At 37.3% G+C, this 14,333-nt stretch overlaps 2 protein-coding genes across 4 annotated transcripts; one reads left to right on the forward strand and one right to left on the reverse strand.

The window, feature by feature from the left end:
- Window positions 1-334: 334 nt before the first annotated feature.
- clic3 (chloride intracellular channel 3) lies at window positions 335-4,772 on the reverse strand. 3 transcript variants are annotated; one of them, XM_080875266.1, is made up of 7 exons: window positions 4,619-4,772; window positions 4,370-4,478; window positions 3,819-3,928; window positions 1,874-1,999; window positions 1,640-1,746; window positions 1,373-1,548; window positions 335-1,206 (listed from the first exon to the last, which is right to left on the reverse strand). In XM_080875266.1, the coding sequence occupies exons 2-7, from the start codon at window positions 4,403-4,405 to the stop codon at window positions 1,042-1,044; spliced, it is 720 nt and encodes a 239-aa protein (XP_080731392.1). In that variant the 5' UTR covers window positions 4,406-4,478; window positions 4,619-4,772; the 3' UTR covers window positions 335-1,041. The 3 variants fall into 3 exon arrangements, with proteins under 3 accessions (XP_080731392.1, XP_080731393.1, XP_080731394.1); XM_080875267.1 differs by having other exon boundaries at window positions 4,370-4,481; window positions 4,619-4,771; XM_080875268.1 differs by having other exon boundaries at window positions 4,370-4,481; window positions 4,558-4,662.
- A 3,809-nt stretch (window positions 4,773-8,581) lies between these two features.
- On the forward strand, window positions 8,582-14,058 carry fut7 (fucosyltransferase 7 (alpha (1,3) fucosyltransferase)). Its single transcript, XM_080873691.1, has 3 exons — window positions 8,582-8,785; window positions 9,726-9,812; window positions 12,287-14,058. The coding sequence occupies exons 2-3, from the start codon at window positions 9,810-9,812 to the stop codon at window positions 13,346-13,348; spliced, it is 1,065 nt and encodes a 354-aa protein (XP_080729817.1). The 5' UTR covers window positions 8,582-8,785; window positions 9,726-9,809; the 3' UTR covers window positions 13,349-14,058.
- The last annotated feature ends 275 nt before the right edge of the window (window positions 14,059-14,333 follow it).

Raw genomic sequence — 14,333 nt, forward strand, 5'->3', positions numbered from 1 at the left:
TACTTATAGCCAAAGCCCGGACTTAAACCAGGTTGAGATGCTTTGGCATGACCGTAATCAGGCTGTTCAAGTTCAAAAACTCTCATTATGGCTGAAGTAAAACAATTCTGCCAAGCAGAGATGATCATTCCTCCACAGTGATGTTAAAGACGCATTGCCAGTTATTGTAAACACTTCGCTGCAGTTCTTGCTGTCAAGGCTGGCACGAACAGGCATTAAGTTTAGGGGGCAATTACTTTTGTATATAGGGTCAGGTAGATTTGGAAAGTGAATTTTACTGCTATATTGCATGAAATACTGCTTCCATAGAAATAAATACATCAAGAGTCATATAGACATGTAATCAATAATTTTATTACCATAATTCATTTGCTATTAACAAAACTGATTAAGTTTCATCCAATGTTTTGGATTCCATGATGATGAAAAATCTGCATTCACCATACAACTTTAATATAAAAACGATTACTCATGACAACTTTAAAGCAAAAATTTAGTAGCTAATAAATTCATATACAAACATTCATGTACCAACATTAGCCACTTTTTCATATTTAACCTTTAATGTATGTCCATAATGTCCATATAAATAGATATACTCTTTCCTTCACCCTCCATTTATGCATTTAAATTAAACCATTCTCATACGGTCACTGCTAATATGCAGTCACTATATAAAAATATGTAAAGAGGAGTTATGTACAGTCATTCATCTTTTTATGTGTATGCTAAAATAATGTGTAGTTTAAAATCTGATTTGAATTAAGTGCACTTAACATTACGTTCAGACACAAAACACGCACGTACACGGCATTTACAAAAACACTCGAGAAACACTAGAGGGAGCCAAAGTCATGGTAACAACTATACTTTTTATAGAAAGTAAATGATTAAACTGCCATTTTTTTTATTGTCCACACAGATGTAATTTAAACAGATATAGAACTTAATTTTCAACATGGTATATCTGAGTCATCTGCATTTTATCTCTTTCTGTTTTTACTTTCTTTAATTTCATGAATGCTGTTTAGGTTCACTCCTCTATTTGCTTAGGTACTGGGCGACAGAATGGTAGGCGAGGAGAATCTCTGAGTCATTTGGGCAGGTGTGGCGAAACTCGTCCCGTTTGTAGGCATTCTCTAGGTAACGTGTCAGACCTTTGAGCTCTGCAGGGATGGCAAAGTCACGGTACTCCTTGATCACCACCTGAGGGAAGAGCAATTTTTACAAATAAGTCCAGGAATGACTCATTACATTTCTCAAATCATCTCTACTATTCAGATAACAGTGAATATTTCTCTCTTCTTCAGGATTAAAAAACAAAACAAAACGAAAGGTTTGTATACACATAGGATTGCTGAATTCTGTTCACCTTGACAATGTTGAGTTTGGGAAGCAAGTTGCAATCTGCCAAGGTAAGGCTGTCACCATCCAGGAAGAGACGTGAAGACACAGTAAGATCTGGGTTTTTGGCCAGCTCGTGAGGGAGAGGAGTTTCTAGATACATGTTCAGCTTCACCAGAGTGGAAAGAAATTTCTTCTCGAGCACTGAAAGAAGTTGCAGGCTTTCTGTTAACCCATGGTGGCTCTTTCCATCATATATATAGCATAAGTGACTTGAAAGTTTCAAAATTCTTACTGTCATTTAAACCAGGATTGGGATTCTTGATATATCCTGAGAATTTTCGGAAGATGTCTTCTCCAACACTGTTGGACTCTTTGTAACGACAGCACAATTTTGGGTGCCTGTTGTTAATCAAATAAAACATTTTGTTAATGTTTGGTGTTGCAGTGATGGGTTAGATATGCAGTGTGTTTCAAGGACTGAAAAGACTGTGGTTCATATGTTTGAAGCAAGATGCACTTTGCTCACTGTGGAGGGGCTAAGGTCTCCTCCAGGAACTCCTCAATCTTATTAGTGTCCGTTTTGACTTCATCATTGTAGATGAGAAAGGGAGGCTGAGAGCCTGGAGCCAAATCCTTCAGTACATCCGGAGCCCTGCAACAGATCAGTGAAGGCTTATTTTGGCACACTTGATCAGAAAGTTAAAATGTTTAACTTCCCAGCCTAAACCAAGCAAATGCTATGGAAAAGCATGCTAGGATCACTTTCTAATGGTGTGTTTTGACACTTCAGTATATATAAATAAAGCCATGCTATGATGACCATTGATGATTAGAGTAATTTCTGGCTTTTTTTTTTTTTCAAAGTAGCTGCATAGGTAGAGACCACCCTCGCTGACTTCAGATGCATGCCCAGTGGTTTTTGTTTTATAAGTAGGCCTGAAATATGACAAAAATTGTTCTATTCAGAAAAGAGCTTCAAGGATTACTCCTAATTAAATTTTAAAGGGGTAAAGACTTAATATCCACTGCGGTTTGTTCTCACTACCAAATGTGTTTTATGGCTATGAATTAGTTTACGAGTGCAAGTGTTCTTCTAGAATCAGGCACATTTACCAGTCTAAATTTGGTTTGTAGTGATTCCTACTGAGTGAAAAATAGACTGACATGATAAGTTTAACAAAAAAAATACAAATACGGGTTTGAAACCATTGAGCTGCTTTTGTTTTGTGCTATAGATTAACAGGGCTTCATTATTTCCCCCTTTTGCAAAACATGAAGAAGCAATGACTGCTGGAGTACAAGCAACCATCTTAACACCTTCTTACAGAATTTTTGAGACACCGGAATGAAAGCTTCCTATTTTTATATGATCTAAATAGTGTATTTTATATACTTAACTTTCATGTTGTTTATGTTAAGTGCAGCATATTTTGCTCCTTGCCCCCTCCCTTTCCGCTGCCTGTTCATCAGAAGGACAGCTTTAAATTTGATGTCAAACCTTTGTGTGGGGGGTTTATTCTTTTATTGTTGGTTTTGGTGTTTCTTACGCCTGATTCTCACTCATACATTGTAAATATCATTCAGCTTCCCGTGTGTGTGTTTGTTTTCTTAAACCTGCAATATCTGATTTTACTGACACTTGGGGGCAGTGTCAACAAGTGAACACAACATTTGTGTTTTTGCCTTTTTAAAAATGGAATGGAAACTGATTTGTTTTAGATATAAACCTGATTATTTTGAGCTTGTTTGCTTTAATTTTGTGTCACTTTTGAGTCAGTTACAACTGTTTGCTGACCATTTGTTTTTCTCACTAGTGTTTCTCAAACCTTTTCTTTTTTTCTTTTTTTTTTGTTATTGTTTTGAATCTCGTGGAGGTTTTGTGTTTCTTTGCAGGTGTGTAAAATATTTGTTTGCGTCATCTTGTTATCTGTCTTCACAAATATCTCTTTGTACTCGTTTTCAGCATCTTATCATTCGTAACCTATTGCGGTCATTTGTGTGACTGCTTCAGAATCTCAGCCCTTTGGCCTACACCAGGCAGCAGTCTTTTCTGTTCAGTAATCTACCATTTCACATAATAAATTTTTTACCAGTTTTTACCAATTTTTTACCAAAAACTGAATCCTGTATGAATGTAAATAATTTGCCTGCCTATATGTTTTATTGCTGTGGCTGTTTCTTGCATAGCATTTAGTGTCCCTGTAACCTTTCCTGAACTCAGTGGGGTTGGTGGAGGGTGAGGTGTTGGCAGGTTTTCATTGTTGGGTGGCTTTTATAATGTAAATCAGACTTTCCTCCCATTTCTTTTACAAATGCAACTCTCTGTCCTTGAATGCAACTTGTGAAAAACAATGTAAATAGTAGTTTTGTTGAGACTACATCAAAAAAGCAGTATGAAGCCAGTCTCCTTTGTGCCCAGCTCTTAAAGATTCTACAAGACTTTTTGAAAAACGAATAAAATGTGCTCTCACCTCTTCATGTCTACAGTGGTCAGGGTAAAGTTGGCCCCTTTTAACCAAAGAATCATGAAGAGTCTCTGACAGAAAGGGCAGTTCCCCACACTCTCAGCATCATAACTGGCCTGACAGACAGAAACAAAGACACTTTGCAGTCACAGCAGATGAGTATAAAACAAGCTTTTATGATCATAAAATTGCACAATTGTACGTGGGTTCTAGTATCAGGATCTAACAAAACCATGAGCACCTACACAGGTATTCTCGTTAAGCCTGCTCTGCTCTGGCAGTTTAAGCTAACTGCAAAGGAATTTCACACCCAGATTAAAAAGCCTATTATTGTAATACTGGTTTGTATCTCTGCCATATCCTGCATTGTATGCTTTACTACAGTTTAAATACACTGAAATACTGTAGTTTGCTAAAGTTAAAAGCTTTTTTTTGACACATTTCTGTCACTTTAGATGTAAACAAACAGGAAAATGTCACCTTGTGTTACCAAGTAGCTGGGAATGGGAAGGGTTTTTGCTTAGACTGTAACACGTCAAGATTGTTGTATGTCTTACCTTTACAAAGAGTTCAATCTTTGGCTCCTCGGCCATCTTACTTTCTCTCCGTCTTTCCACTGATGTCCACGTACCTCTGCTGGTTCCACAAACTGATTTCTTTCTGTCACTGCTGATGAAAGGACAAGGCAGAGCTGTGATAGTGACTGAAGTAAAGACATTTGCAATTTTCTGACACACCTCCTTACCTATTTCTTTCTCTCTGTTTTTAAATAAAGCACACATATATATATATATATATATACTCACACTGGTGATCACAGCTAGCACTGGATGCAAGACCAGTACTTTATCTTTCCTCCACCTGTATTATTTAATTGCTCTACTCTTCACCTGTTTCTGGGGTTTGTTGTTCTGCCACCACACCTCTCCAGCATTGAGTGGCAGCCTACACCTCCTCTGGAGTTACCAGTCAGACCAGCAAATCTGGATCTGGCTTCACTTCCAGCATATTCTGTCGATGAAATCTTTCTGTCTGTCCAATATGACTCTTTCAGCCCTGGCTTGCTCTTTGTAAATTGCTATCTAGCAGAAAAGATCAGTTAGACAAAAAGGAGTCATCAAAAAAGTGGACTATTTCTATAGTTTCAAGCTTGCTTACTTTCAGTTCAGTTAATTTAAACTTTATTCATCACAAATCACAACAACAGGTGCCTCATAACGCTTTATATTGTAAAGTAAAAACCCTACATTAATAGACCAAAAACAGAGAAAACCCTTGCAAATCATATGACACCAAGATGTCTGTCTCCTGAATCCAAACTGGAAGCCCAGAGAAGAGGGGCCTGAAGGCTCTGCTTCCAGTCTATTGCTAGGAACCACGAGTAAACCAGCAGTCTGAGAGCTAAATGCTCTAATGGCATTACACAATACTATGAGGTCTTTAAGATAACACGGGCCTGATTATTCAAGACAATGTATTTGATGACAAGGATTTTAAATTTGATTCTGGATTTAACAGGGAGTCAATGAAGAGAATCCAGTATAGGAGAAATCTGCTCTGTATTTCTAGTCCCTTTCAGTCCTTTAATTAACTGCAGCATTTTGGATCAACTGCAGGCTTCCAGGGAGTTTTTAGAACAGCCTGATAATAACGAATTCAATTGTCCAGCCAAGAAGTAATAAATGCACAAACTAGTTTATCAGATAGGACGTTTCTAATTTTAGAGATATTGCACAAATAGAAGAAAGCACTTCTACATATCAGTTTAATATGCACAAGGACATATCCTGGTTAAACATGACTCCAATATTCCTGACAGTGTTACTGGAGGCCAAGGTAAAGTCATCCAGAGTAAGAATCTGGTCTGATACCACCTTTCTAAGTTTTTTAGGGCCAAGTGCAATAACCTCAGGTTTAACTGAATTTAGAAGAAGAAAAGTTGAGGTCATCGAGGTCTTTATGTCTTTAAGATATTCGTGCAGTTTAACTAATTGGTGTGTTGTATCTGGCTTCATTAATAGATAAAGTTGGGTGTCATCTGCATAGCACTGAAAATGAAGGCTATTCCTTCTGATGATACTGCCTAAAGGAAGCACATATAATGTAAACAGAATTGGTCCTAGCACTGAACCCTGTGGAACTCTATAATTAACCTCAGTGGGTGAAGAGAGGATTCTCCATTTACGTGAACAAATATGTATATAGATATGATTCAAACCACTGCTGTGCAGTATCTTTAATACCTACAGCATGCTCTAATCACTGTAAAAATATATTATGGATTACAGTGTCAAACACTGTACTGAGGTCTCAGAGGACACTCACAAAGATGGGTCCACTTTCAGGCCATAAGAAGATCATTTATAACCTTCACTAAAGCTGTTTCTGTACTGTCATGGGCTCTGAAACCTGACTGAATCTCTTGAATTAAACCATTGCTCTGCAGATGATCAGTTAGCTCTGTAACAACTACTCTTTCATGAATTTTTGAGATAAAAAGGAAAGTTGGAGATTGGCCTATAATTAGCTAAACCATCTAGGTCAAGTGATAGGTTTTTAAGTAACAGTTTAACTACTGCCAGCTTGAAGCCCTGTGGTATCTTTCCAATTAATAGAGACAGGTTGATCATACTTAAGACTGAAACATTAATTAATGGTAGAACGTCTTTGAGGAATCGACTCTAAAGGACATATTGATGTTTTGGAGGAAGGAATTACAGTTATCTCACGGAGCAAAGTTTGAAGTATATCACATGCTGCTGGAACATCAATAGCATGGTGCAGTAGTTTTCCAAAGGATGTTTTGACTGCTTGTGGCTGCTTCCCCATGCTATAAAGAAAAATTCTCCACTAGCTGATGAGTCACATTTTGCACACTGTGGTACCCTCACAGTGGAACTGGAAAGAGGGCTATCCAAAATACTGCCACAAAGGTGATATTGTATCTTAAATATCATTGTTGAATTTATTATTCAACTCTTTTTTTCTTTTCTTTTTGGCCACATTATTTTCTGCATGCTTTCCATTTCAGATATAAATTAAGCAGTTGCACTGAAGACATTTTTAGACCCAGTGTTTCCCATTCAGTTTGATATGTTTATATTGGACATTTTCCACAGCTGTTTCTAGTTGTCGATCTGCATTCATGACTGAATAAAAATGCTCTTGTGTAACAAGCATTCACCACCGAGACTTGTGTTCCGGTTGGCAAGAAGAGAAAGAAACACCCTCAAGGATGTAAAGAGAAAAAAATGGTGAAAGCTGAATGAGTGAGATAACATCACTAGAAAGAAGCAGACTGCTGTAGCTGTGACACAACCCCTACAACATTGTATTATTCCACAGGCGAGGAAGACTGAGGAAGGAAATCATAAGGGTGTGACCTGTCTTTATCAGTCATCTGTGACTTTCTGTGCTGTGAATTCCATAAGCTGATTTCACACACTCAAATACATGTTGATGAAAGTAGTTTAGTGTATTATTTTGTCCAGGATCGAACAGGATGTTGTTCTGCTTTTGAAACACTCGAATATTCTTTGAATAAATTCTTCAACAATTGAAACTAAATTGTCATATGTGCAACAAATATGGTGTAAAAACAGTTTTAACATAAGCACAACATAAACCAAATATGTTATATAAAACATGGTTTTACTAAAGGGATGGCATATTAAACATACATGCGATTACCATTATTTACAGGGTATGACTATGACTATGATGTTCCTTTCTCACATTGCTTCATCTGAATTGGTTGCACAAGCACAAAGATGGACTTTATTTAGTATTTGATAATCTATGAGATTTAAATATACTTTTAACCATTTTAAAATCCTATTTTTTGTACCCTTTGACAATTTAAAGGTGAGACAAACAGGTCAAGAGGCTACTGGGAGAGGAAAACAGGTAAAAGCAGTAAAGGTGGTGCACTGAGGTGGCGACTGGGAAATGCAGGACAAGCTTATACACAGATAAGAGTCGGGTGATTGGGACTATTGTAAAGGAAAATTTGTAGTTAAAAGAGGCAGATAATTTCTTCTCCATGGGGTCCAGAAATCCCACTGGGAGCCACCAACATGCACAAGCTTGTTGAGCTAGTGATCTGCTCACAAGAAGACTAAGGATGACCTCTACTGCTCAAATTTAAGATTACACAAGATGGAAAAATTTTTGCAGCAACACAGGAGATCCAGCACACCAGTGCACATAATTACATATTCACAGATACACTGTTACAGATTTTAAACTACGACTACACTATCTGCAATTCATTCTGGATCAAATACAGATTTGTTCACCACTTCTTGCCACTGCTTTTTCATTCCTTAGCACTAACAAACCACAAGTGATAATCAGTGACAACCAGGCATGTATATGTAAATAATACTCTAAATATATCTAACATCTTGCTGCATGTTGTCTTTTGACCACTCACTGATGCAAACAGAAACATGATGTTTCTGATACAGGCCCTTTCCCTTTTGTTTTGTTTGCAAAATATTTCTGCACAGTAGTGCCGGTGTTGGTGTTCTTCCCCCTACAGCAGCTTCCCTGATTGTAACTCAGTCTTGTGTGAGCACCCTTGTGTAACCCCCATCTTCATATGTCATGCCTGACACTTCCTCTTTTTTATAGCCGTGCACACATGCAACGAACTCGTCTTGGATATGCTCCATTTTTTCTCATAGAGTGAGGGTTGCCACAGACATAAAAGAGAAAGAATGTTCCGCACTTACCAGAAGGCAGGAATTTAAATGCAATGCGGAGTTAGAAAGAGGGTGGGACAATGTGGACCTTTTTATGTAAACACATATTCAGCAAGATTTCAGAAAAGCCACACCTACGATTCTTTAAAAGGCTTTGTGTTTTTGGTTTTCTAACACAAGTTTACCATCGTGTTTCTGCTGGCAACAAGCAGAAACAATATTCATGGTGATTGAAGAAAGAGAATAAACCACTCATCTCATCATCAGGTTAGTGGAGGAGGTTTGGGGTTTTGCCTTTCATATGTCTTTCTGGTCAGTGTGGTTCATCTAAAGAAATTTCTTGCTAAGCAAAATCTTGCTAAATCTTTATTTGTTTGCTTGCTTATTTAATCTGCCAGCTTGCATTTCATTGACTGCTAGAAATAAATAGAAACATGCAGGTTTAAAAGTATAGGGTCACCAGCCAGTGACAGAACAACAAAATCTTTTACAACATCCTGTAGTTGATCTTTAGGTCTGAACTATAGACATGGCCTGTTTCTTAAGAATATTGCTATTTAATACACTTGTTGACATAGATTTTGAATAAAAATATATATAATGTATTAAGGATATATACAAATGTTTTTATGAAGGAGGCTCATTTGTTCTATTTGTTTTTCCAAACATGTGCTTTCTTCCTCTGCCATGCAAATGTAAGGAATAAATTTGTGAAAATATTTCTTCAGGAGTTAGTGTGGGAAGTCATTTTAAATGTTGCTCTTCTTCATTTTCAACAAACTGAAACCTTGTAGTTTCAGGTCTTACATATTGCAAAATCCCATTTCCTTAAGTCTGCATCACATTGTACTTTCTAAAGACAAAGACAGGTTCCACAGAAAGACCACACCATTTAAGAAAGGTAGAGCTTTTAAATGATATAGGCCTTTAGTTTAGAATTTAATATGCAATGTCATGCAATGCAAAAACAGGATTAACTAAAATATTTGAATTGCATTCGTTCGAGCTTTACACCAGGTGATTTGTAACTCACTTTGTGTCATTTGTGCAACTGCTTGATTCTGTCTTTTGAACATGAGAGGAGCGATTAACCAAATAACAGCTGGAAGATAATAACAATGTGTTTTATACACATGCAAATACTGACTGAAAGAGATTTTCCCCTTCTTATAAAGTAATATTTAATTTTTGTTTTGTTCATTTAAAGCAAAGGACAGGCAAGGTGCTGATCTGTGTAGGAGGTGGTGAATCGTGTTCATACTGGAAGCCACATGTGAAGTTAAAGTCCCTAATGGTGAGTCCTGAACACAGTCACTACTCTACCCAAAACTGAATACAACACACTTTTATTTACTTTAAGAGAGACTTCTGATTTTCCATATAAATTTACAAAGTTACCTTGTGAAGAAAGTGCTTCTTTTTTCAGTTTCTCCATAGTTTGATGAGGTGTTGGTCACTTAATGAAAGACCTAGGCTCTATTCTGAGAAGCAAGTTTAGCTCTGACATTGTTAAGCCAGATAAGAAGAAAACCCCAACATTCTGCTCCAGAAAAAGTCAGTTACTAGGTTAAAAGAATCTGTGGACTAAATCTGTTCACTGGCAGGTTTTCAGCAACAAACTCTGAATTTCTGTCTGACTGCCACGCCACCACCACAGCTGAATCAGTGACTGCTTGTTTCATTTCTTCAGTCATAAAGTCCCTGGCGAACCTCAGAGCAATGTGAATTCGTTTCCAGAAGCTTACAGGTTGACAAAGACCGAAATCTCAGTTAGACGTTTGCTATTTTTTGCACTTAACACTTTTGCAATGATTTAGTCAGCAATAACAATGGTATGAAGTCTTGTTTTCACCACTGAAAAAATCAAAACATATTTTCTGCCAGTTAAAATTTTGAGATAATAAATCATAATGTAGTGTAACACATAATGGAGATAATAACAGAAGTTTCTGATGCATGTCTGGGTTTTGATAGTTTTTTCTTTTTGTTTTTGTTTTTTTTAATTATTCATTCATTCATTCATTAGCTGAAACAAACTTCCATAGGATGGAGACAGCGATTATGTCACTAATTTATTATTTGAATATCTTTAAATATTGTTTATATTAATTCTATTTAAAGCTTTAGCTTTAACACGTTGATCACTAATCAGTCATTTGTCAGTGAGAAGGAGAAAAAAAATGCCTGTCACAGTTGGATCTCGATGTGAATATTTGAATGAAGATGAGGCTGAAATGACTTTAAGACTGTAACATCATTAAATGTTGCAGGCAGTCTGACTGTGTTGTGAACATTTCAGGTTGGACTTTGTTCATAGATGTACTGAGGCATCTACCCAGAATGAGCTCTGGTAGAAGGTATCATTGGCAAACCAGGTGGAAAACCACTTGCACAGCAGGATTTAAAACAGATAAGCATCACTGATATTTTATGGTATGCTCCTGAATTTCTGAGTTTCCAGACAGAATTAGAAACTAGAATGCCTCCTCAAATTTGATTTCCCCAAAAGGACGCCAGTGACCGTAAACAGATGTAAACTGTGAAACTTTTCATTGGAACTGCCATTGTTCTCCATTTGTGACTCGCTAAAAAGAGCACTGACCAAGCTGTGGCTGTAAGAGAACCATCATCTGTCACTGAAGGTTGAGATTAGATCAGATTAGAAATATTTACACAGAGAAACATTAAAGCAAAATTTTGTTTTTCTCTTTGTTTTTTCTTTAAATCTCACTAAGCATTTAAGTAAGTTGGTAACATCCCATCGTTTTACTATTACTTTAAATTAAAACGAACATGGTGATAAACTGTAGCAAAAAACTTTTTTTTAATTTATTTACTTGTTTTTTGTTTTTCATTTGAGATGGCAACAAATAGTGTATCCACCGTAGTTTTAAGATAAACATCATTGTCCACACTGATGCATATTCACATCCTTCGGTCTGCTGGGTTTTAATCGGAGACTCTGCTCTTTATTTACCCATTACAATGGTGAATCTGTGGTCTGGGACCTCCGCTGTAATGCTGTGCTATACTGCAATTAAACAGACGTGAAAGTCAAAAGAACATGGTTCAGAAATTATTCACAGTGCAGGTTTGAGGTATATTTTTTCTTTTTTTAGTGGGCTACATACTGAACCCTAGAAGATAGAAACAAAGTATTGATCACGCTACCATCAATTTGATACCAATACCAGCATGGCTATTGGTAATACTGAAATTCAGATTTTCCCACCTCGACTCCGCTGATGATGTCTTTCTTCCTCTGGTCAGGCACGCCTTAACACAGAATTGAATATACACAGAGATGATTGACTTAGCACTGATAAGCCTCTCTGGAACCAAAAGATAAAAAGACTTTATCAGAATTAATCATCTTAGATTGACTTTTTAAATATAGAGTTTTGTGAACATGTTTCCTGGAAGAAGCCTCTGGTGTCTTAACAGATGACATAAAGGGATAAGCGCTAACATGTCTCGTTCCAGGAAGTTTATAATGACGTCCGTGCAACACCTTTTTTTAACCTGTGAACTGTGCAGAGTGCAAAAGGAAGAATTTAAATATGCTCAGTTTAAGTGGACCTTTAGAAGGATGCATTTACTGAAAATGTGAGGGATTATATTTAGGTAAAACAAAACAGATCATCCTTGAAGTCTATGCAGCATTCAAGAAAAAAAAACATGCAAGTAATGTCTTTTCTTTATATATCTGCTCAAGGCAAACAGTGAAGCAGGAAAAAAACTGATGTGTTCATTCTTTTCTTATGACAGGGGTTTCACACCAAAAAAATACGCAAGTTGGTGAAGAGGCTAGTCATCCTCTGTTTTTTACCACTGTGTCTCTTCAGTGGGTGGCTGAGTAGCTCTGTAAAACCTTTACATCATGACAGCAGAAGTAGAAATGTGACCGTCCTGCTGTGGTATTGGCCCTTCAGCAGATCATTCAGCCTGAAGGGTGACGTTTGCTGGGATCTCTACCGTATCCCTCACTGTATTCTGGTGGACGAGCGCTCCTACTTCCCCTCTGCGGATGTAGTGGTGTTCCACAACAGGGAGCTGCAAGTGGGCCTCCACAAGTTGCCTACTAACATCTCACGGCCATCAAGCCAGAAGTGGGCCTGGATGTCCCTGGAGGCTCCTTCTCACAATGGAAACTTACATAAGTATGCAGATATCTTTAACATGACCATAACTTACAGGAGGGATGCTGACGTCAGCATACCCTATGGCATGCTGCTACGGAGGGAGGCTGAAGAACATGTGAATGAAGACAACTCTGTAAACAAGAGCTCTCTGGTTTGTTGGGTGATCAGCAACTATAAGAGCCACCACAAAAGAAGCCAAGTGTACAACAACCTCAGAGCTTCAGTTCCTGTGGTAGTTTATGGGCGCTGGACTAAAAACCGCCTCCCTTCCTCAGAACTTTTACCTACAATATCTCGCTGCTATTTTTATTTGGCTTTTGAGAACTCACTTGCTAAAGATTATATCACGGAGAAGCTGTGGAGGAATGCTTACGAGGGAGGGGCTTTGCCCATTGTCCTGGGGCCATCTTTAGGCAATTACAAAGCTGTGGCTCCACCTCATTCTTTCATCCATGTTGATGAGTTTGCATCACTGAATGAAATGGGAAAGTATCTACAACAGCTTGCAGAGGATAAGAAACGCTACAATGAGTATTTTACCTGGAAGAAACAGTGGAAAGTGAAACGGTACACAGACTGGAGGGAAAGACTGTGTAATATCTGTTCAAAGTACAACAGTTTACCTAAGCACAAAGTTTACTCAGACCTAGATGCGTGGGTCAATGCTAACACAAGCTTAAACATTTGATCAAATTTTACTGTATTTTTTTTGCAACATTTGTAGACATCATTTCATCATTCTCTGAATTTCTTTGAAAACAGTTCAGAGTGAATGTGAAACGTAAAAATCTGAAAAATTGTATCTAAAAAAATATTTTAGAAATGTGATTGTATGCACACAACTTAAACTGCACTGTAACTACTATGCATTAACAACAATGACTGAGTGATCTGCTACACTGAAATCCCTAGCACTTTACTCCAGTACACTAAGGTTAAAAACTACCTAGTATGTGGAGATATTTAGAAAAGGGATGTAGTGGATATCTGGATAAAGTGTAACCTGCCTCTTGCATTATGGAAATGTCTGTAAACACACACTGTACTGTAAGTGCTACTTTGTACAAACTATGACAGAAAGCATCCTTTTCCTGTGTTGCAAGAAAGGGATGTTTTATTAAAATTATGTAACCACTTTTACACCTTGAGTTACTAAAGAAGCTGCTGTTGCAATATTCTGTCTGAATATATAAAATACTGTGAGCTAGTCAACTGCTCCAGCTTAGAAAGACAGTTTCATACTTTTAGAGAGAACCAGGCTAGCTGCTTGTCTCGATCAGGTTTGTAAATAATTCAACATTTAAAATGAGTTTTGTTCACAGCGCCTCTGGTAGAAACTCCAGTTCTCAAACTGCCTCAATGTTTACAATAAAGCAAAACCTGGAAAACTTTTTAAAATTGTCATTTTTCATTGCTGAAGTGTTGAAAGACTCAGAGACCATGTTTGCACTTTATATCCAGGCCAAAAAACACACACACACTTCCTTGAATAATATATAACATACATGCACTTACTACACTAATGCCAAAGCTTAGCAGCATGAGGTAAAATTCCCCTGTTTAAATTCAGCTACAAACTACTGCTTACCCTATGATGAGGGTTTATCATGAAAAGATACAAACACTGTCTTTTGATAACATTTATTGGGGGATAATAGGCAATTCTGTAATTA

Source organism: Rhamphochromis sp. 'chilingali' (genome assembly GCF_963969265.1).
Source record: "Rhamphochromis sp. 'chilingali' genome assembly, chromosome: 2".
In the NCBI taxonomy this organism is placed as follows: domain Eukaryota; kingdom Metazoa; phylum Chordata; class Actinopteri; order Cichliformes; family Cichlidae; genus Rhamphochromis; species Rhamphochromis sp. 'chilingali'.

Coding starts and splice junctions, on each gene's coding strand:
- clic3 (XM_080875266.1), bottom strand. CDS start 4,405: ATGGCCGAGGAGCCAAAGATTGAACTCTTTGTAAAG. Junction 3,929..4,369: donor AGATTGAACTCTTTGTAAAG/GTAAGACATACA, acceptor TCTGTCTGTCAG/GCCAGTTATGATGCTGAGAG. Junction 1,207..1,372: donor CCAAACTCAACATTGTCAAG/GTGAACAGAATT, acceptor CTCTTCCCTCAG/GTGGTGATCAAGGAGTACCG.